This window comes from Serinus canaria, chromosome 2 (assembly GCF_022539315.1).
Source record: "Serinus canaria isolate serCan28SL12 chromosome 2, serCan2020, whole genome shotgun sequence".
Classification (NCBI taxonomy): domain Eukaryota; kingdom Metazoa; phylum Chordata; class Aves; order Passeriformes; family Fringillidae; genus Serinus; species Serinus canaria.
Genome location: NC_066315.1, coordinates 146,056,363 through 146,078,499, shown reverse-complemented (window position 1 = coordinate 146,078,499; position 22,137 = coordinate 146,056,363). Strand labels below are relative to the sequence as shown.

At 41.2% G+C, this 22,137-nt stretch overlaps 1 protein-coding gene across 5 annotated transcripts in view; it reads left to right on the top strand.

The window, feature by feature from the left end:
* Positions 1-22,137, top strand: part of FAM135B (family with sequence similarity 135 member B) — a 258,471-nt gene that overhangs the window by 221,505 nt on the left and 14,829 nt on the right. For 3 of the 5 annotated variants that reach the window (XR_007776840.1, XM_050970733.1, XM_050970734.1), the window contains 10 exons: positions 2,603-2,652; positions 6,154-6,309; positions 8,331-8,404; positions 11,147-11,301; positions 12,395-14,453; positions 16,269-16,435; positions 17,634-17,725; positions 19,866-19,963; positions 20,292-20,443; positions 21,230-21,340. Coding sequence is in view for 3 of the 5 variants with exons in the window: in XM_050970733.1 (XP_050826690.1) it covers positions 2,603-2,652; positions 6,154-6,309; positions 8,331-8,404; positions 11,147-11,301; positions 12,395-14,453; positions 16,269-16,435; positions 17,634-17,725; positions 19,866-19,963; positions 20,292-20,443; positions 21,230-21,340 (3,114 nt within the window). In the remaining 2 variants the exon portion in view is untranslated. Of the gene's footprint in view, positions 1-2,602; positions 2,653-6,153; positions 6,310-8,330; positions 8,405-11,146; positions 11,302-12,394; positions 14,454-16,268; positions 16,436-17,633; positions 17,726-19,865; positions 19,964-20,291; positions 20,444-21,229; positions 21,341-22,137 lie in introns of those variants that run through there. The other 2 variants (XM_030229682.2, XR_007776841.1) reach the window with 2 other exon arrangements.

The following is a 22,137-nucleotide window of genomic DNA, read 5'->3' as shown; positions in this document are numbered from 1 at the left end:
AATTCTTGTCTGTTCAGAGACTTTAAGGGAATTTCATCTGTGTTTTCTGATTAGTGTTTATTTTTTCTGTTAAAGATGACTGACTCCTCAGATTATGTGAATCCTTTCATAGGATGTGGCCTGATGTATACATGGATAAAATATTTTGATAAAGTTCTCAGAATATTTGCCTTTTGGTGATTTTTGGTCTCATTTGCATTTTGAAAAGGATAACTTCTAGTTCTGAATGGCCATGAAATCTTGGGAAGACAACATATTTTTTTCTCTTGAGCAAACATTGTTTTTTAATTGAAAAGAAAAACCTGAGAGGTGATACAAGTGGATTAAAATTATACTCCCTTTGTTACTCACAATATCTTTCTACACTGTCAATTACGACTTGCTCTTCAAAATTATTCTTATTTTCTTCTTAGTTCAATTTTTTAATAGATTTTCTGGTATTTTGGCAGAAGGTTTTTTTGGCTGGTCAGACCTGTTAGGTCTAATGTGCAAGTGCTGGCTGGCTGGATTTACAGGATGGAATTCTGGACTTTGTGTTTAGTCATCTTTGTAATGACAGCATGAGGTCCTATGAAAATGAGACTCAGTATCTCATTCAAATCCTGCTGTCTCATCTCTTTCTTTGAATTCAAGGAATGTGCCTCATAATTTCGCATCTGTGTTTTTGTATTTCTGTGCTGTGCAGGTTTTGAAGTTATGAGTTTTATTATGTTGCAGAGACAATTACCTCACCATTGGCCAGCAGGTTTTAAAAGGGAGTAAAATTTTCCAGCATAGTCCTTGTTTATAAGAATTATCAAACACAATGCATTTTGCTTCACACACTCGTACTTTCCACTTCATCTCTTGTCCCCCAACATATATTTCCCTTCAAGACATTCTAAAAGTCATAGGTAGGTAACATAGTGTGTTATTCAATCCAACTACAAGAGAAAAAACAAAAAACAAAACAAAACAAAAAAAAACCCAAAGCAACCAAACAAACAAACAAAGAGAAACAAAAACAAACCAATCCAAAATAAAGCATCATTTTAATTTGCAGCTTAGGAGCTCTCAGACAGAACACAAGCAACAAAACTGCTTCATGGATTTTGGTTATGGGTGTAGATAGCAGAGGATTTGTGGTTCACCCAGACAGGGTTATAGGTTGTGAGATGGCAGATCTCTGCATGGATGAGTGACCACAATTCCATGACCTCCCCAGAGCACATGCTTATGTTCTAAACACCATTTTCCTGGTTTTGAACTGCATTCTGGTACTGAAGCAGGCACTTCATTTGCAAATGTACTTCTTGTAACCCGTGAAAATCTGCAAAATGCAAATACCCTTTTTAGCCTCTTGAGCAGAGTGTTATTTGCATCATTTTATTCAGAGTCTGATAATCCACTAAAGATTTGGTTTTAAGGCTGATCTTCTGACACCTGTTGCACAAGTCAGAAAAATTATGGAGTGTAAGATTCATGCAGTAAGATGAATGTAAATCGAATTTTTATATCTGTCTCCTTACATTCATTGGAGTGAAACACAGCCAATTAAAAATATGTCATCTGACACAAGTAGTGCTTTCTAATTTGGGATGGCATAAACTGCACCTTGTATTTGCTGTATTTCTCCACTGAGCTGGGGAAGAATGTAAATGGCTCATCCAGCTGTAACATCTATATTGGTCATATTAATCTCATAGGTTTTTACAGAAGGTTGAGATAAATCCAAGAATATAAATCTCTGCACGTTTTCTTAATTGTTTTTTCCCTAGATTCCTGAGCAGTATATGTAGAAAGAAAATAGCTTACCTTAGACAATAAAAGTGGGAATGGTTATTTTCCAAATTTTACCAGCTCAGATTGAGTCTTTTCAAGGCACAACTCATCTTGGTCTGTCCTTTCCCATTTATCAGTGCTATCTAAGAAGAGACATTTGGGAATTGAGGAGGGCATTGGTCTGTGAGTTGTTTTGCTTTGTTCCTGCTTTGTTTCCTTATGGACACCATTAGAAAGTTCCACATTACAAAATGAAGCTGCTGAAGCTGGAGAATTGATTGCTGTCCTCCTTTTCCTGATAGATTGTGGTGCATTTAAAGCAGAGTGTCCCTGGGCTGGATTCTCTCAGGATTAAATCAAAACACTGCTGCTTGCAGTGGTGAGGTAATTCCAGCTTCACAAGGCAGTACAGAGATGCCCAATATTTTACTGGTCAGGAATGTGATGTTGATACACAGTCTTCTGTAGCACACCAGGGACAGTCATTCCTTGCTCATCATTTGTTCAGTCTCTGTATTCAGTTCCATAGTTGGCCGTAAATACCAAAGGCTAAAAATCTAACTTTTAGTAAAAGACAGTCAACAACGAGTGAAGTTCTGCTGTCTTTGTCACCAACTAGAAAACTAACATTTTCTACTGGTTTGGTGGCCCAGATTGCACAAGCAGAAGTTGCACCTGCAGGAGTACAAGTGGGTTGTGGAGTGCCCACACCCAAACAGAAACTTGTCTGTCAGGAAGAATACCAAATGGCTGACTTCTCTCATGAATAAACAGCATAGAATTAATATTTCACATCCACTGCTCTCAAACCTGATGTCGTTCTTTGTGTTTTTTTCCCCAGAGGAGCTATCTGTGGAAGAAACAGTATCCCAGCTTTGTATGGAGCTGCAGGTATTTCCTTCATCACAACCTGCCCATAGGTTTTCAAGTCCATTTTTCAAGTTCACTGAGACATCTCAGAAATACATCAGAGCAGGAAAAAAGGGAATTTGGTGCCATCAGAAAGTTTGTCTACTGTTTCTCTTCTACCAAATATTTTACATAACTTTGATTAGTTGCTTATGAGGTGTTCCTGTCACTGTTAACAAGCCACCAGCTGGATTATTCTAGCATGCTTCAGTGAGCGTACCCTGAGTATCAGTATGACAAAAAAAATTATTTGGGGTAGGGAGCAATTATAGCTTTTCTGCTGACAGGAGAAAAAGTACTTTGGCAGGTTGTTCAACCATATATTTTTAAATAAAAAGACCTAAATGTATTTGGAGGATCATGGGAGCAAAAAAGTGATTTTGGCAGGGAAGTGACTGAACGACTCTCTTGAACTTGTTCCTGCCAAGTTTATTTCAAGTGAGACAAAGACAAGTCATCAAGAGTGCCAGGAAGAAATGCGAGCGCCAGCTGATCACTGGAAAAATCAGAGATTTCATATATTTTATTTATCATATGATCATAGGATCATTAGATTTGGAAAAGACCTCCAAGATCATCAAGTCCATCCTTTGACCCAACATCGCCATGCCCAGTAAACCATATAAATAATGTGCCACCTGGTAATTTTTTGAGCAATTTCAGGGCTGGTGATTCCACCACTTCCTTAGGGAAGTGAATCTGGTAACAATTAATGGAGGGAAGATGAATCTAAACCAAATGAAAAGTCCATTTACATTCCTGTTACAAATTGTGACCTAAGGTTTTTCAGCCGTGGTTTTAAAACTGTTTCAAATGACAAATTTATTAGTTTTAAGTCCTGACTTGGATACTTTGAAGGAAATCTGATTTCACATAAAATTGATTTAGAGATGCATAACTTACTGCCTCATCTCTACTAGACTTAGAAGTTGTAAGGGTATAGGACAGACAACAGAATCTAGAGTCTCCTTTGGACTAATTTTCAGTGCAGAAAGATACCAATTAGAAATTCTCTTCATTCCTGCAGCCTTCCCTTCCTACCAGCCGCCCGGCACCGGCCGGGACTACCGCGGCCGGCCGCCGTCCGGCCGGCCGGCCAGCCGTCCTAAGGCCGGCCGGCAGCGATTCGGCCTGCCGAAGGACTTAGGCCGGCCGTCCGGCCGGCAGGCAGGCAGGCCGGCGTCCGGCCGGCCCGAAGCGCAGGCAGGCCGGCCCGGCCGGCCGGCCGGCCGGCAGGCCGGCGGCTAGGACGGCCGGCACAGGGAAGGCACGGCCAGGAAGGCGAGGACGGCCGGCCGGCGGCAGGACGGCCGGCACGGCCGGGCGCCGGCATGGCCGGAACGTGACGCAGTGGACGGCCGGCAGGCCGGCCGGCAGGGACGATCGGACGTCGAGACGGCCGGACGGAAGGACGCCGGCCGGCCGGGAACGGGACGGAGGACGGAAGGAAGGGCCAAGGGGGAAGGCAGGCCCGGCCGACGGCGGCCGGAGGCCGGACGGAAGGACGGAAGGCCGGCCGTACGTCACGGCCAGGACGGCCGGTCCGGCCGGCCAGGACCGGCCTGCAGCCCGCCGGCACCGGACTGACCGCACGGCCCGCCGGCACTCCGGCCCGCCGGGCACGACGGCACACGCCGGACCGCCGTGCCACGCCGGGCCCGGCGGCCGCCGGCGGGCCGCCGGCCGGCCGACGGCCGGCCCGGACGGATGCTCCTTCCGTTACAGCTATCTTCCGTTCCCTACACGATCCCTCCCTCCCCTCCCTCCCCTCCTCTCCCGCCCTCCCTACCTCCTTCCTTCCCTCCTTCCTCTTCCCTCCTTCCTTCCTTTCCCTCCTGAAGCAAACTAACACATTTGGTAACCAGTAAAAGCGACAGATAGCCTCACCCCACCTATTCCTAAGGATGACGGCATTAATAATGCATTTGCTTGGGAGACTGAGCTTTCAGTTTCTGCTGTAAGCAAAAGCAGTGACTGACTTCCCAATTACAACATGTAACACTGGACCATACAGCCTATTAAAATGGATTGCCTAAATAAAGGATTTACCCTAACTTCGGCCACGGGCAAAGGCTGGAGCAGGATCTTTTGTTTCCCAGTATCCCCTTGATTTTTCCTGTACTAGAATGGGTCCTGGAGCTTGAGCCATTTTGGACAAGTCATTAAAACAGGATAGCATCCTAGCAGTGTAAACACAGTGACAATATCTGTTCTATCCACACACAGTTTTTCTCTGCTGCTCTCACACACAGACAATTTGTTTTTAATCATGGCTTAGTTTGCAGTGTCACCAACTTGGAAAGTACCTGCATAATAAAATGTGAAAAATAAGCAGGCTTTCAGCTAGAGTACAGTCCTAACTAAAAAAAAAAAAAAAAAAAAAAGACCTGGTGAATAACATGGAGGTAAAATGCAATGTCTGTCTCTCATTAAAGAAATTAACAAGCTGACAAGTTAAGAGAGCTGGGTTTGTTCAGCCTGGAGAAGACTCCAGGGAGAGGATTTAACACCTTCTAGTAACCTAAAAAGGCTACGGGAAAGCTGGAGAGGGATGTTTTACAAGGGTATGTAGTGCCAGGGCAAGTGGGCATGGTGTTAAACTGACAGAGGGCAGGTTTGGATTAGATACAAGGAAGAAATTCTTTATAGTGAGAGTGGTGAGACACAGACACAGGTTGCCCAGAGAAGCTGTGGATGCCCCATCTGTGGAAGTGTTAAAGGCCAGGTTGGATGGGGCTCTGAGCAACCTGGGATAGTGAAAGGTGTCCCTGCACAGGGCAGAGAAGATCTTTAGCCCAGCCTGTTCTACGATTCTATGATTCTATGAGATTGTGAAATGAGGAAGTTTGATGTGCAGAGACTTTGCTTTCTTGCAGTGCTTTAGCACAGAGCTGGAGGGCACACAGAGACCCAGCAGGGCTGGAGGGCACACCAAGACCCAGCATGTTCTAGTGTGGGACATGGGCAACAGCACACTCTGGAATGTCTGCTTGCATCATGTGTTGAGGACACAATGTTTTAGTTTGAGGTTTCTTGTTATGTTCCCCCTCAATCACCCATCTGTATTCTAATGTGACATGGCTGACAGGGCTCCTTTGCTACAGTCTGGCCGTGGTTTATTATTTCAGAGCATCCAGCACCATCTGGTGGATAATTTGGAAGCCACACACGCTGGGTTTTTTCCCCCCTAGTTACTACACCTGCAGTAAAGTGTCTGTAAAAAATTATCTGTTCCCACTTCTTGCTCTCTAATTGTGCAGCTGAGACCATTTGCACTAAAATATGATTTTAAAGATAAAAAGAAAATGTCACATCAGCTTTATTTGGGGTTAAATGACTGAAAATGGTAACTTTAGTAATAACATTCCTTAATCAAGAGAATTTTTTCTTGTTGCTGTTGGTCCTAAAATGACTTAATCTGATGTACTGACTGATTCTTTTCCATACCATTCTTGATCTCATAATTTCCTTTCTGTCCTTCAGCTGCTGAGCAATCCAGAGAAGATAGCAGAACAGATAAGCAAGGACCTTGCCTGGCTTTGCTCTCACCTCCTGGCCCTCTGGACCCAGTTCCTAGAGGTGACAACACTCCAGCCAGAAGTCACAGCTTATCTGACTCAGGAGCATCACATGCTAAGGGTAAGCTTAAGAAGTTAAAAGCCAGTCCACTAATGGTCACATCTTGATAAACATTAGAGTTTTATATGGATGTATATTTCCAATCCAATTCTGCCTCTATGACTATTTACATGACATGGAGTGAGCACAACAAGAGTTGAAGGGGAGGGGAAGAAGAGGTGAAGCCCAGGATTTGGAATTACAGATTTCAGTTTCTGGAATGAAGATGGTTGAGTTTGTGTGACCCAGGATCCTACATTTAATCAGTAACTTTGAACACCAGGATTAGACATAGAACAGGAGGTGGGTGGGAAGGGATATATGTCACCTTATATCCATAAATCATAAACACTTGTTTTAAAAACCCAAACATCACAGTGACAAATAAAAAAATACAATTTCATCTCAACAGGTTTCACAAAACTACCAAAAGGAATATGGATTTGTTTTCTTCACTGTCATATATATAGCTATTTGCCTTTCTCAAAATTGAAGTGCACACAGCAAAACATTAATATTGTTGATGTTGAATTTGCTTCTTGTACTTGGTAATAAAGAAGGCACAAAGCCACTTGTCATTTGAGCGAGTGTTGTCAGATCTGCTTATCTGATTAGCTCAGCAAGTGTTCTGCCTTCCATCAGGACATTCTTGGTTATTGACCAGACACCAGCTCAGCCCATCACCTGAGCTGAACTCAAAGTCTGCTCTAATCATGAGAGTAGGGACAGTGGAGGAAAGGGCAGGATTCACTTTGCATGCATGAGAAGTGTGCAGGGCAGGTATTGACACCTCAGCTTCTGTTCTGCTCCTGTCAGTCAGTGGAGGTGAGAGTGACCAGAACAAGTCTCCCCTGGAGCTTGCAAAAATGGGGCATAAAATCCAGGAAGAGGTGGCTGAGTGCCTGATGCTAAAACTCTTCTGGTTAGTCTGTGATGTCCCCCTTGACTCTGAGGGGACAGGGGTGGCTTTCAGTCAAACAACCCAACTCTGTGTGCTCCCAGCTCCAGCAATGTGAATTTCAGCCTCTGGGTTGTTCCAGACTTGACTGAGGCCAACTGTCTTCTTGACCTTTGTCAAATTACATAACTTTGCATGTTATGGTTCCTCCTCATATAAGCTGTGTGTAATTATACTTTTTCACCTCTGGAAAATGGTTTGAGAGCCCTAAATGAAAAGCTCTACTGTTAAGACACAGACTTTTTGAAGGGATGCTCATTCTTTGTTTAGTAAGGCCATTTGCTAAAGCACAGCTGGGATTTAGGGAGATGCTGGGATGCTCTGACATATGCTTCCCACTGCTGTTTTCTGTCCCTGTAACAGAGGTCACTTTTACAATTATTATTAGGAATCTATGGGCTGCAGTTTAACAGCTCAGTACATTTGAGTGCATATTATGTTTGATTCATTTAAACTCAAAGCTTATTCCAGGGCAGATGACAGCACTGAATTTTTAATAGCTTATTTCACACTCTGTGCTCTGCCAGCCACTTCAGATCCATGGCTCTTTTGTAATTGATTGTCCAACACTGAACATATCTAATGTCCATGAAGAGATTTGAAGAGCTCTCAGTTTGTAAGTATCATGACATAGGCAGGTGTGTTTCTACTGTGATAGGGCTAATTCTCCTCTGGACTGATATGTCAGACTTCCTCTGCTGTTGTGGCAGTTTGAGAGTCACTGTGGATGTTCCCATAGAAGAGATGATCAATTATGATTTTTTCTAATTTAATAAATCACTCCACTACTGCTTTTGCACAGTGGGAAAGGAATAAATCTTCCCAACTTTAACAATACAGGGGAAAATGGTAAATTTGACAGCTTTGAAAAAAGTAGTTAGAAGATGCAGATAACCAAACTTTGATTTATTGTCAAGGGAGTTTTACCTCGCAGCAAAATACGCAACAATAGCAGCTGCAGTGTGCTGGGCTGGGAAAACAAAGCAGAATTAAACTCTTTTTTAATGTCAACACTAATGAATCTGGTCCTGATAGTCAGTGCTGTGTTCTTAGACTGATGGCACTTGTCACCTCTCTCTCTCAGGTGAGAAGATTCTCAGAAGCCTTCTTCTACACTGAGCACCAAAAACCTGCTGTGCTCATGTTCCAGGAAGGCCTGTAAGTAGCCCATTAACACTCCCCTATCTCTGGAATTACTAAAAATTTATTTTAAAATATTTTCCAATCAAGAACAAGATCTTTTTCTGCAAGAAAAAGGGGTATGAAGGAATTTGGTTTGAGAGAGGTCATTGGCTCTATTTTAGCTCCATCTTGTAAGCCTATTGAAATGAGTTTCAAAACTAAGTGACAGATCAGGCTGGCCCCAGAAAGAATTAATTTTAAGCTACATATATATATATATGTATATTCTTCAATTAACTTCCTAAATCAAATGCACCAGATCCAGCACTGGTACTTTTAGTGGGAAATAACTGTTGAAAAGCAACAAATCTTAATATTTGCAAATTTGCTTTTTACCATCCCTAAACCATTCCAAGGTAAGTATTTCTTTCTGCTGAACAATTTCTGCTTGTAACCAAAATGTGAAGTGTGAGGAGCCAGTCTTAAAGCTATGCCAGGGCAATTCCTGCCCTTGGTTTTAGCCCATGAACCCATCTGGAGGACTTGGATGATACTCAGGACCTGACCCCTGTAGGCAAAGTTCAGAGAAGGATGCTCAGGTTTGAATTTCTGAGTAATGAAGGTTATCCAGACTATTTTTCACCATGGGCAGACCACAACATTACCATTGTGAAACCCATCCTTTAGAAGGGGCTGAAAGGCCATGACATCAGGTCCTGTCACAATGATGATTTTTAAGTGAGACATTTGTGTCTGACCTAGTGCAGAGGAGAAATTGCTTTTGTCAGAGCTGTCACTGGGGGCATTAAGGCTGATTCAATGTTGATGGAAAGGGCCCCAACTTCATTAGTGGATGGGTTGTACAAGGCTGCCTTGTTCTGCCAAATTAGAGCAGCACCATAGCTGCAGGGTCCCAGCTGTGTTCATTTGGTTCCCCCTGGTCAGGATTTTAGGGAGCTGTGTACAAGGAAAAACCCATGTCAGGATCCTGGGGTGAGAACACACACACTCATTGCCCCATTCAAACAAACATAATCCTGCACAGGGGAAAGCCTAATTGCCTGAAGTGCTTCTATTTCTCCAGGCAGTCACAGGAGTAGCCCATTTCCTACAGATAAATGTAATGTGTTTCTCAGTGGTTATCAAAAAGGGTAAGTTAAAAAAAAAAAAAAAAAGTAAAAAATGGTCTATACAGGCTGCATGGTAGAGCCAGGCTTTCTTCCTGAATTTGCTAGATTATATAAGTGGAAAAACACATTCTTGGCTGTCAGAGTATTATTGATATTGGGTGTGGTAACAGGGATTATTGGTTGGGTTCACCAGCTCAGATCAGTGCTCAGTGTGCCAGGTGCTGTACAACCACCTCAAGCAATACCTTCTTTCTCCCCATTTTATTTTCCTTCTTACCAGTCAGGAGTTGTTTTTTGCCTCCCATGCTGTTGTGGGTTTGTGTGAAGCTGTGCACGTCTGTACCTGACAGCATTTGACTGCTAGGCAGAAGAGGACACACCATTCCCAGGAGGCTGCGTGTGGCAGAGGGTGGAGGCCTCTAGGAGGTCACATACCCTCCTCAGATTTGACAGACAAAAATATTTCTCCTTGCTCACTTTAATATCAACTATTTATCTTTTTTCACAAGGGTAGGTAATAATCAGACAAGGGATAATGGTTTTAAGATGAAGAACAGATTTGCTTTCAGCTGACCATCAATGAAAATCTTTTTGCCTTACTCTCTGTAGTTCATGTTTTACACATTTTTCCAGACAGATATTTAAATATCTGATCACATTAGCTGAACGCATATTCATCTGCCAGTTTAGTGTCACATTCACTGAGGAGAGCCATGTAGCATTTTGGGTGGCCTGAGTGATGGAAACAGATGGGGGACTACAAAAAAACCAGAGAGGGACTTTTTACAAGGATGCATAGCAGTAGGACAAGGGGGAATTGCTTCTAACTGAAAGAGGGTAGGTTTAGATCAGGTATTAGAAAGAAATTCTCTGCTGTAAAGGTGGTGGGGCACTGGAATTGTTTACTCAGAAACTTTGTGACTGCCCCATCCCTGGAAGTGTTCAAGGCCAGCTTGAGCAAACTGGTCTGGTGGAAGGTGCCCCTACCCATCCAAGGGGGATAGAACTAAATGATCTTGAGGATCTTTCAACCTTAAACTGTTCTATGATTCTGTGACTCTGTCAAGAGACAGTGGCTGAGTAATTGCCTTAGCTCTTCCAGATTGGTGCATGTGTGAGACAGCTCTCTGTGAGTGCTCTGAGGTCTGATATAAGTGAGACAGAGGACTTGCCAGGCATCCTTCTTGGCTTTGTTCCTCCCTGTACTGCTCAACCAAATTTTGGATTCTTGCTTCCTGCATCTGGGTTTTGAAACCCTGACCACAGACAGAGTGACAGACCTCATTTCCTGACCAGAAACCAGCTGAGGGATCCAGCCCCAGCCAACAGCTGAGACCCTTGAGAGGACAGCAACGGGTTATGGCAGCTGACAGGAGCCTATGACAGTGGGATCTGGAAAAATTTCAAAAACACTGAGATTTTTCAGGAAAGGATTGTGCAAGTTTTAAATATTCCTAACTGAGAGATGAAAACCTAAGAGCTCTGGGTACCTCCCATCATGCAGTACTGCTTCCCTTTAAACACACTGACTGTCCTCAGCCTGCATATCTGGGCTTGCAGGACTAATGGAGAAACAGCACAGTAAAAACAGCACAGATTAGCATAGTATCTAAAAAAGCACTCTGGTTGTTTTGTATTTTGCTGCCAGGATCCAGAGCCATGCACAGATTTCTACAGAAATTCGTAATTCGGATTATTTCACCAGCATGCCCCCGCTGCCGGCGGAATGCCTGGACATCGATGGGGACTGGAACACACTCCCAGTTATCTTTGAAGATAGGTACACAGACATGCCTTGCAAAGGTGAGTGAAACTCCACAGGGCACAGCTTCATGAAACAGCTTGAGCTGAGGGAGATACTTCCCCAGCTCAGGATAAGTGATCTCACATCCCTTGGGTATATGAGCTAGGAAGAGAATGTGACCCCCTAAGTAATACAGCTGAATTTTAGTGTTTTCCCCAACAGCAGAGTATTTCCTTCACATTTTTCATCTCTAAATTAAGCTTTCTTTAAAAAAGAGCTGGAGGAAAAATCTAGAAAGAAAATCAGACCTGTTGGATTTTTGCTATAGCACTAATTTAAAGAGAAAACACTAGACTGATATCCCCACTATGACATCTAGTGGTAAGAAATCTCAGAACAAAGCCCCACAATTTCGGTGTAAAGCCCCACACTCGCCTGAAAGGCAGCATTGCCTTCCAAAAAAATATTTTGCCCTTTGAGTACCCAAACCAAATTTTTAATTAAGAATTTTTTTAGTTCCAGAGTTATTTAGTAAAACCTCATAGCCCTTACTACCTTTTTTCTTTTCACTCAACCTTTAAAATTATACCAAGGAAGCAATATGTATTAATACTATAGGTGGCCATAGATTTGTGAATATAGCCTGTGGTACAAAATCTTCACTCTTCCACAGTTTTTCTACTGCCTAAATTGTGACAATGTTCATTAAAGATATTTAAATTATTAAATGGAGTATTAAACTGATTCAAAATAAAACCTACACTATGAACAAGATTGAATGACACCAGGAATACAAAGAAGTTTCCATTTGTTTTGCTTACTTACACTCTAAAAACTAACAGTATAGGTACAGGTACACTCAGGAAAGTGTATTTTATTAATATTGTCTTCTTTGGCGTAACTATAACTGTTCAGTGAGTGTAATTGCAATTAAATGCATACTGGCATGTGCATTTGTAATATGCCTTTAATGCATGTATAATTTTTATAATGTAAAAGCATAGAATAATATTTTAGCATTAAAAATCATTTTCAAAATCTCCCAGTTCTTTGGGGTGGTTTATTGTGTTCTTACAGGTAATACTTTCTTTGTTTCTTCCTTTTCTTTCTTTTTCTTTCTTTCTTTCTTTCTTTCTTTCTTTCTTTCTTTAGATCAGAATTTGGAAGTTTTCCCAGATTTTGAGGTTTCTGCAAATACTCAAGTGGATGTAAAACTGGAAAATGAAGACTGTGCATCAGATGATGCTACTGCAGTAATGAAAGGAGACTTTGAGAAAGATACTCCTCTAATACACACAGACAGGATAAACAGGAATCCCTCATGCCTACACAGCAGTACTGAAGCTGCTGCTAAGGGTTTAAACCAGCACTCCACATCTCAGGTATGTACAATAATCAAAGAAGGCCAAAGGAAACCTGAAAATATTTTTGTTTCAAGAGAGGAAACTATTTCTGACTCAGAGCCAGGCAATACAGAACACATGTCAGAAGACTTTAAAACATCCGAGGAAGTTTTATTAAAAGATAATAGACTTGGGGCAGATGTCACCTGTGGAGACATGGAACCCAGCAACAAGGACTCTCACAAACGTGAGCCCACGCTTATTGTCAGTGCTCAGCATGAGTGTGGAGCGTGTGGAACTGATGGCTTGGAAGACAGCACTGAAATACATGAACTAGATGAATTTGGTCATCCTGAAACTAATTTCACTTCATCTGAGCTTGCACTGAATGAATTGACCAGTCTTGGAAAACCAGAGGATGCAGACACCAAGGCTCACCTCCCTGTTTTGAAAGCTCTGCCTTCACACAGCTGTGAAGTGAAGTCAGTCACAAAGGAGCAACGAAGTGAGGAGAGTGAAGAATTTACCCTGATGTCAGGGGTCATCAAAAGATCTTCCTCTATAATATCTGATTCAGGCATTGAAAGTGAGCCAAGCTCGGTGGCATGGTCTGATGCTCGCAGCCGAGCCCTGGAGCTGCCCAGCGACCGAGAGATCCTGCACCACTTGGTCCGGAGGCACGCCATCCACCGCAACTCCCTGGAGGGTGGCCACACGGAAAGCAACACCAGCTTGCCCAGTGGTATCCAGGCATCGCTCACATCCATCAGCTCTTTGCCCTTTGAGGAAGAGGAGAGGGATGTGGAGCTTACCAAACTGACAAAATCTGTCTCTGCCCCTCAGATCAGTAGCCCAGAAGAGCCCCCGGAGGAGGTGGATATATCAAAACACAGCGGAGCCACCTCAGGAGATTCAGATCACAACTTAAGAAGCTGCATGGAAACAGAGGATAAAGATGGAAAAATAATCATGGACTTTTCTGAGTGTCAAATGACCACTGAAAGTGGACAAATAGAACACAGAATATATCCCAATCCCCTCCTCAAACACAGTAGCAGTAACACTGAGTTACAAGGGAACGAGGAGAAAGGTTTTCCAGAGACTTGCTGTAGTTTGGAATATACAAGACCACCCAGTTGTCCGAAGCAGCTTCAAGTTAATGTCTCTGAGTGCCTGTTACTGGAGAGCAATGGTGAGTGCAGCTTAAAAACACCAAGGGCTTGTAATTACTTGGACAAAGATATAGATAAGGTTGATACATGCATAGAGGATCCAAAGGATAAACTTAAGCCGGACAGTTTAAAAGTACAACAGGGCTCTTCCAATAGTAGAAATTCAGGAGAGGAGAGTTTTTCACAAAGCATAAAGGTGGTACCAGATTTTTGCTATCCTGTCACAGCTCCTTCAGACACCTCCACTGAATTTGGCTCACTGCGAGGAGAATGTGGCAGCTCTCTCGCTGATGAGAGCCCAGCAGTGCATGCAGAAATGCAGGCATTGCAAGAAATTGAGCTCAGTGACTCACCTGCCTCAGCAGACCCTGCATCAGGGGCCCATCAGGCTGAACATCCTCAGGAGCCCAACAGCCAAGAGAATAAACTTGTAGCGAACGGCACCGGGTTTCCTTTGGCCACGACAGAGGGAGTAGCCCTGGAAAGCAGAAAAGCTGCTGATGTGGTTAACATGTCCATCTCTTGCACAGCCACCTGTCTTCCCTTTTCTTCTGTGCTCAAAGAGACCCCTGCCATGGCGGGCTCCTCGCCAAAGCAGGCTGCGTTCCCCATCACGCGCCAGCCGCTGGGCTCCTTCGGAGTTGTCTGTCCTAATTCAGATGAGATGGATGAAGAGACCAACGAAAGGATGCTGAAGTAAGCATAACTAATTATTTCATTAATGTAGCTGTAATGCTGAGAGAACCTGACACAGTTCAGGACCCTGATGCACTAGGCATACAGGAAGCTTGTATTTGAGACAGTTGCCTGAGGAATTTCAGTATAAATAATCCAAACAGACAAATGGTTCATATAGAATGAATAATCTAAATAGACAGGAAGGATGAAAACACAGAGAGACCGAGACTGCCAAAGACATCAGGTCCTTAATTCTCATGACAAGCAGTGGGATTTAGGTATCTAAATAATCATTGAGAGCTGAGCCTGGTTCCTGAAATCAAGCTTACCCACACCAGAGTATTGATCCCCGATAGCCAATTCACTGTGGCAGTGCCACAGACTGTTCTACTCCTCTGCTTTAATAATTCTGTTCTAAACTATGAAATAATTCCGTAACTAAACTATGAAATGGGGAATTCAGATTGGCTGATATGTCTCAAGTTCACCTTCTCAGACTGGAAGAATGGCAGAATTGAAGCCATGGATAGCTGGAGAAGAGGCATTATTTTTGTTTCTTGCTTCATTGCCCAACACAAAAGTGCTGCGTTGTGACCTTTACGTCACAGGGGCCTATTTCACAGATTGGCACGCTAGCACTTATATTTTTCCAGTATAATTTAGTGTCTCTTCTGTGCTCATGAAAAACAGTAGCACTGAAATTTCTCTATCCATTCAACTGCCTAAAATGTTGGTTGTCTGCATGTACATTCATTTTCAACCCAGGACTTTGTTTTTATTCTTTTGAAAGCATCCTGAAGTTTTATACACCATGCTTAAGTCCTGACAAATCTAAGCACAGAATTTGTTTTTTCTTTGTGAAATAGAACATTTGAGCATGCATTCATGCAGATGAATTCAAGGCTTCCAGATTCATGGCCCAAAAGCTATTTTTTTCATTCTTGTGTCTCCCTTAAAATTAATTGGGCTGATGTAAGTAATTGCTCACCATGGGACTTCAGTATCTTAGGGGTCTTTTCCAATCTTAATGATTCTATGATTATATCAGGTTGGTTTGAGACATTCCCTAAGCTTTAAAGGTTATATCTCCAAAGCTTGTCCTTCCCAGTTTTCTACTTAATTCCAAACTGACGTTGTGATTATTAATTCCTGAATTATCTGGATCAGTTTTACTGAATCAAAAAGCCATTAGAGAGTTTGGCATCTTCAGGCAGCAGAATGGTTCAGGATGAATTTGGGCATGAAATTTTAGACCTTTAGTAGGAAAGGTGTTATCTTAATTATCTAATTAATATCTCTCAGCACTGAGATGTTCTTCTAAATTCTACTAAATTGTTTTCAAAAGAACCTAAAATCAAATTAACCCCAAAATATCTACCACATGAGTTGCAACCCTTAACTCTAGCATGAGGAAGAGGGAAAATGCCTTCTACCTGACTATAATTGCATTTGATGGTAGCAAAATTATACATTTTGCATTTCAGCACCTATAAGGCCAATGAAATTGTTAAGAGGCAAAATTGTTAATTCTGTACCTCAGTCTCATTTTATGAGCTACCAGAATATTGTTTTTTGCTACTCTTTCATTCCTTTGGCAAGTGTGGGTTGCTAATGCACTTTATTTTTTCTCTGTATGTAGACAAATTACAAAGAAACAGAGTTTATTCTCTTCATTCTGACTTCTTTCAGTCTTAATAGATAAGGAATTGCATCCAGGTCTCTACTTGAAAGGTGAAAATATAATTGCTCCCAAAGACAAGCCTCCTTATTTCTAGTTTGAAGGTTTATTGCTGACCACCCAGTTCTATTGTGATTAACTAATGTATTCTCCAGTTTTTATCAGGCCAAAGAAAAATTTAAAAAAGAAATGAAGATTGAAGGATTTCTGTACAGTGACTTATCTGTACTAGCTTCTGATATCCCATATTTTCCACCAGAGGAAGAGGAAGAAAATTTAGAAGATGGAATTCACCTGGTTGTCTGTGTCCATGGATTGGATGGTAAGGCCAGGAAGAATTGCTATTTGTAAGTCATTTTGGTGTAAATTACAATAAAGGACAGCAAGTATGAAAGAATGGAGAGTCTAAGTATTTGTTTTAGCTAAGTATTTATTCCTTATTATGCTATTCAGTCCATTGTAATAAAGGATCTATGAGAATATTAAATATTTTTGCTAATATATGGGGTCCTGCTATCTGTTTTTGGTTTTTGTTGTTTTTTTTTTAAACAGCCATCTACACCAAAACACATCAGTCCTCTTGTGAACAGGAAGACTGCATTGCAGTAACTCCTTGTCTTTCCACAAATGCTTGGTTGTTTTGCAGTATGTCCCCAGAAGGGAAATGTTATTTAAACACCCAAAATACTGTTATAGATAGTAGCTGACTTTATAAAGTGAGAGAATAAAAGTAATTTTTCACTGAAGAGGAAGCAAGTCTTGGGATTTTTTATTTATATGCTTTCTAAGCAGGAAACAGTAGTGTTGTTAACTTTCTTTTGGCAAATTATTGATATCAATTAGAAAGGTGTGGATGTTAACACTGAAACTAGAGAGAAGAAGTGGTCGAGGCTCTGATATCTCAAAAAAAAAAAAAAATAGAAAAACAAACACTGGCTTGTGCCAGGATTGTTTGCCATTGAATATCTCAGTAGCAGGAATGCCCTTCTCGTGAGGTACTGGTACCTTCTTCACCCACAAAAGATTTCATAAGACTGGAATTTCCTAGTACAGAAGGAGTCATCTCTTAAATATTGGGAGTCTGACAGTATTTCAGCAGCACCTCTAATTGTGAATACATGAGATGGGCCACTCTGCAAAAGAAGGTACAGCCCTACAGCCCAGCACAGGTACTGAGGCATCCCTGGGGGCCTTACTGGAGCTTGTTGTTTTTTGTCTTACCTCTGCGGTTCAGTAAATATAGGAGAGATTTATTTTGGACCTGATCTTTGCCCTTTCTTACCCATCATTTATCTTACCCACCATTCAGCCCCCACAGCAGCAGGTGAGGTCCAGCCCGCCTGGGCAGGCTGTGGGAATTCCTGTTCTCTTACTGTTTCAATGCATGATCCTGAGGTGTGATGATGTTCTTAGCAGCACTTAGCAAGAGCTCCGTGGTGTCAAAGTTGTTGTGTTAAATTGACTTTATTTTGGTTATTTTTCTGTTGAATTGCATCCTATAAAATACCATTTGTTTCTAGGTAACAGTGCAGATCTGCGGCTGGTAAAGACTTTCATTGAGCTGGGACTTCCAGGTGGAAAACTGGACTTCCTAATGTCTGAAAGAAATCAGGTAGTACAGAGCTAATTTCTGTCTTCCTTTCGATTGCTGAAATAGTGCCTTCAGCAAAAGCCTTTTCACCAGCTGAGTGAAACAAAAGCACTGGGGAATTCAGGGAGTTTTATGCAGTATTTAGTGCAAAGGCTTGGTTCTATTCCTGTCTAATTTTATAGGGTGTTCAAACCTTTTGGAAAATATTCCTGGCATTAAAGTCAAAGGCAATGACATTAGCAGTAATAGAACTAGACCTTAGAGGAAGAAAATGGATTTATCCTGCCAGTTTGCAAATTTGGCAGCCTGGTGCCTTTGCAACACAGCACCAACAGAAAGCAGCAAGTTTAGTGATGCTAAATTCTCTGGAGGATGTGTAATATCCAGCAGGTGTTGTTAGCTCCCTTTGCTGCATCAGCCATTGTTTCTCCTGTTGCAGTGTTTGTTGGGATTTATTTCCTTGAATGATAAAGAAATGTCTTCCAGAAAAATTGATTGCTGGTCTAGGCAGAGAAACAGAAATGAATCCTGTGCTTTGCTTGGCAGTGGAGCCATATTTATGACCAAAGGCCTAACTTTATGCACAAGATAAGGATTTCCACTGTGCAGTCAGAAACATTTTTCTGATTTATGAGTACCTGAGTAACCTGAGTTAAAACTTCCTAACCTTGTTTGTTCAAAAGCTTTTATATTTTGAAGTGGCTGGTGGGTGTACGTGTGTGAACTTGCCACTTCCAGCGTAGAGCTCTGTCAGCAGCAGACCTGGACAGTGAATGTGAGCAAGGTGAAAATAGTCAGGAGACCACTTCACACTTCCATCAAGGCCTCTTCCAAGAGAAGAGAATGTTTCCAGAGAATGAAACATCTTTCAACATCTGTATTTATCCAGAGTCCATAATGGAAGCTATTTAGACATCTTATTGCCTGGGAAGGTGGGGAAGTTCTCACAGCACTGGAAGTAGAACCTGGGTGGCTTGATGGCTATTTTAATGCTGTAAAGCATCTCATCACTGTTTTTCCCTTCTCTGAGAACCACACTGAAAGTTACCCAAGAAATCAGTCATTTAGCTGGTTTGCTTTATAGAGGAAAATTCAAATCAATTTTTTGGGCATTCATTTGTGATGCATTTGACAAGCTCAGTCGAGCTGTAATTATAGTAAAGAATGGAGATATAATCAGGTGAAATATGACACTTGACATATTTTGGTTATGATTAACATTCAGGCTGATATTCTTGCACTTTTAAACCATATGAAAGGTTTAGGATAATGAGTCTAGGAGGAAATAATTAATTATCAATGCAGACAAAACAAACAGGCAGAAGGTTACTGGACTGTTTTTAGTTTATGAGAACATTTATTTTAAGTCTGTACTGCAAAGTGAATATCGACATGTTTTCCTGTGCAAGAGCTGCAATTAGCAAGATGAGTTGTGTCACAAAAGCATTAATTACTCATATGTTTCAAAAGCATTAATTACTCATATCTTTACTCTGAATAGCTGTTCCAACATTTGATGATTGTTGTGTGGCATCTCATTAGTTAGGAGTTTGATTTAGAGTCCTGTTGGATTGCCAGATTACAAAGTTCTGAATAAGATCTGCCTGTAATTGTATAGACTGAAAATATATTGCTTGTTTTATTGTCTCACAACTGGCAGTACTGTTGCAAGCAACAAATTATTCGTCTGTCTCTAACACTCATTCTCTTACTGATGACTGTTGAATAACAAACAAACAGCATTTGATTGAGATGGCCAAATAATTTTGTGATGACATCCTTAGCATCAGCATAACCCTAATGTCAATGTATAATCCTGTAAAGTATTTTATTGCAGTAGTCTGTTGAATCCTAAATGTCAAAAGCTTTTCTTTCATGTGCAGACCTTGGTATCTAGAACAGCTGAGCATTAACAGCTCTCACCATTGTCAAGTCAGGCTGCTTTAGCTTTAGTGGAATCACTCAGCAACCTCTCTCAAAGGAGAACTTCAGCTTAAAAGAGGACCTGGAGACTGAGAACATTCTCCCTTCCCCTTGAGCATGTATAAAGAACGTTTACACTGGTTGTTACATTTCTGCTTGAATTTAACTTTAAAAATAACATCAGTCTGCAATAAGTGTAATATATTTTAATTCATGAACTCATTTAATTTTTCAACAGACTGATACTTTTGCTGATTTTGATACAATGACTGACCGATTATTGGATGAAATTATTCAGCATATCCAGTTGTACAACCTCTCCATATCCCGAATAAGGTAAGCTTTATTAGATAGCAACTAATTTGTAACTATTTGAGTTACATGAGCAACTTCCCGTGAAATAAGCTTTTCCTAAAGTGCCCTGTGTCAAAAGCCATTGAATCAGAGATTTTAACTTTCACATTCCTATAGATGAGAATGAAAGAGAAAGATTCCTATGAAAGAGAATCTTATAGGCTGAAAAAAACATTAAATGATAACTAAAGGATCTTATTGAAAGTCCTGACAGAGCCCTCCCTCCAGAGCCATCTGTGCCATCTTTGTGTTTATTTTCAAGGAAACACAGATGGGTTTCCTATTAATGTAATTCTTTCTTTCCCAACAGTTTTATTGGACATTCCCTTGGTAACGTCATCATTCGATCTGTACTAACTCGCCCCAGGTTTCGCTATTACCTCAATAAGTTACACACCTTCCTGTCCCTCTCTGGGCCTCACCTGGGAACCCTTTACAACAACAGCACTTTGGTTAGTACAGGTAAGAGTTGATGAGAAAGCTTTGATTGGCTGTGGTCCACAGCAGAGTGCAAGAGAGGGCAGCAAATGGAGGTAGGAATTATTGTAGCATGACTTGTACTTTGAAGTTGGGCAAAGTATTTGCTGAAGACTTCAAATCCTCAAACTTCAGAAAAAAAATTGCAATTTAAATATCTACAAGGTCCATCATATTGCTGCCTGGAAAGCTCAGGGGTGTGCAGCAGTGAGAGATGAACCTTATTTTCCTCTTAGTCTCTGATGCAAATAAAGAGAGGCATCTCCATGGCTGAATAAGAGACATTATTATGGAAATGGAATGTCCCACATTTCACTCTTCCTGAGTATTTTCCTACTACCATGAGACAACCACAGAATCATAGAATAGTTTGGGTTGGAAGGGACCTTAAAGATCATCTATTTCCACCCCTGCTATGAGCAGGAATGTCTTCAATTAGATCAGTTTGCTCCAAGCCTTGTTCAACCCAACCTTGTCTATTTCCAGGGGTGAGACATTGACCACCTCTCTGCGCAACTTTTCCCGGTGTCTCACCACCCTCACTGTAAAGAATTTCTTCCTTATAGGTAGCCTAAATCTACCCTATTTTAGTTTAAAACTTTTGCCTCTATCAAGTGAGACCCTTAGATTTTTCTTCCTGTTGATTAAGAGTACAAGAACAAACCAGACTTCTAGAAAATTACAACACTATCAATACTGCAGGCACATGTCTTAAACTCTTCTACTTGATGATTTACAAAGGATGAAAATATGCACCAATTTTCATTCCAGGTCTATGGCTAATGCAGAAGTTAAAAAAGTCAGGGTCACTTTTGCAACTGACCTTCAGGGACAACGCGGATCTACGCAAGTGTTTCCTCTATCAGCTCAGCCAAAAAACGGGTGAGTAGGGCTTGATGAGCCTTTGCACATGCCAAGGGCTATTCCGTGGGCTTCTTCTGGATTGCCCTATTCTCCAGGGAGCTAAGGAAATCTGTATTTTGTTAATGATCATTCTATAAAAACACTTTTTAGAAGAGCTGTCTAAAATCTAATATCAATTTCATCTGTACATTTTTTCTGCGCAAGTTATCAGATAACGTCTTTGCCAACCTGTTAGCATTAAATAAGACCTTCGTGCTGTAGTAAACATGCACCTGAGTTTTTATTCTGCAAGAAAGAAACATCATTCTTGACAGGCCATCATTCCTTATTTATGCTTTGAGATGAAAACCATTTTTCCTTTTTTATTATTTTTTTGTAAGTTTAACATCTCTTGTCTCTAGGAAATATGACTCTGTGAGATGAAGAGCAAATTTTATTCATGTCTGTACTGACACTTCTGTACTACAGAAAGAGATGTATGGCCTCACACTAGAAAAATGATGTCTGAATAGAGAATCTTTTTTCCTATTTTTTAGTCTGTCATGAATAAATTAAATAAATCAGGCTTTTCTTAAGAAAAGAATGTAAGTGTGATCCTTCTGTTGAAGCAGTTGTTTTCTTTTAAGAGTTATTTTTAATATTGAGTGTGAGCAAACTGGTGCTAAGTAGGTAGTGACAAGGTCACTACTTGAAGTTTAATTATTTTCTCTTACTTTTGTACACTGCTAATAGGAAACAAAGACTATGTTAATATGAATAGAACATCTAAACCTTACAGATATGCTACATAATCAATGACAGGAAGTCGATGTAAA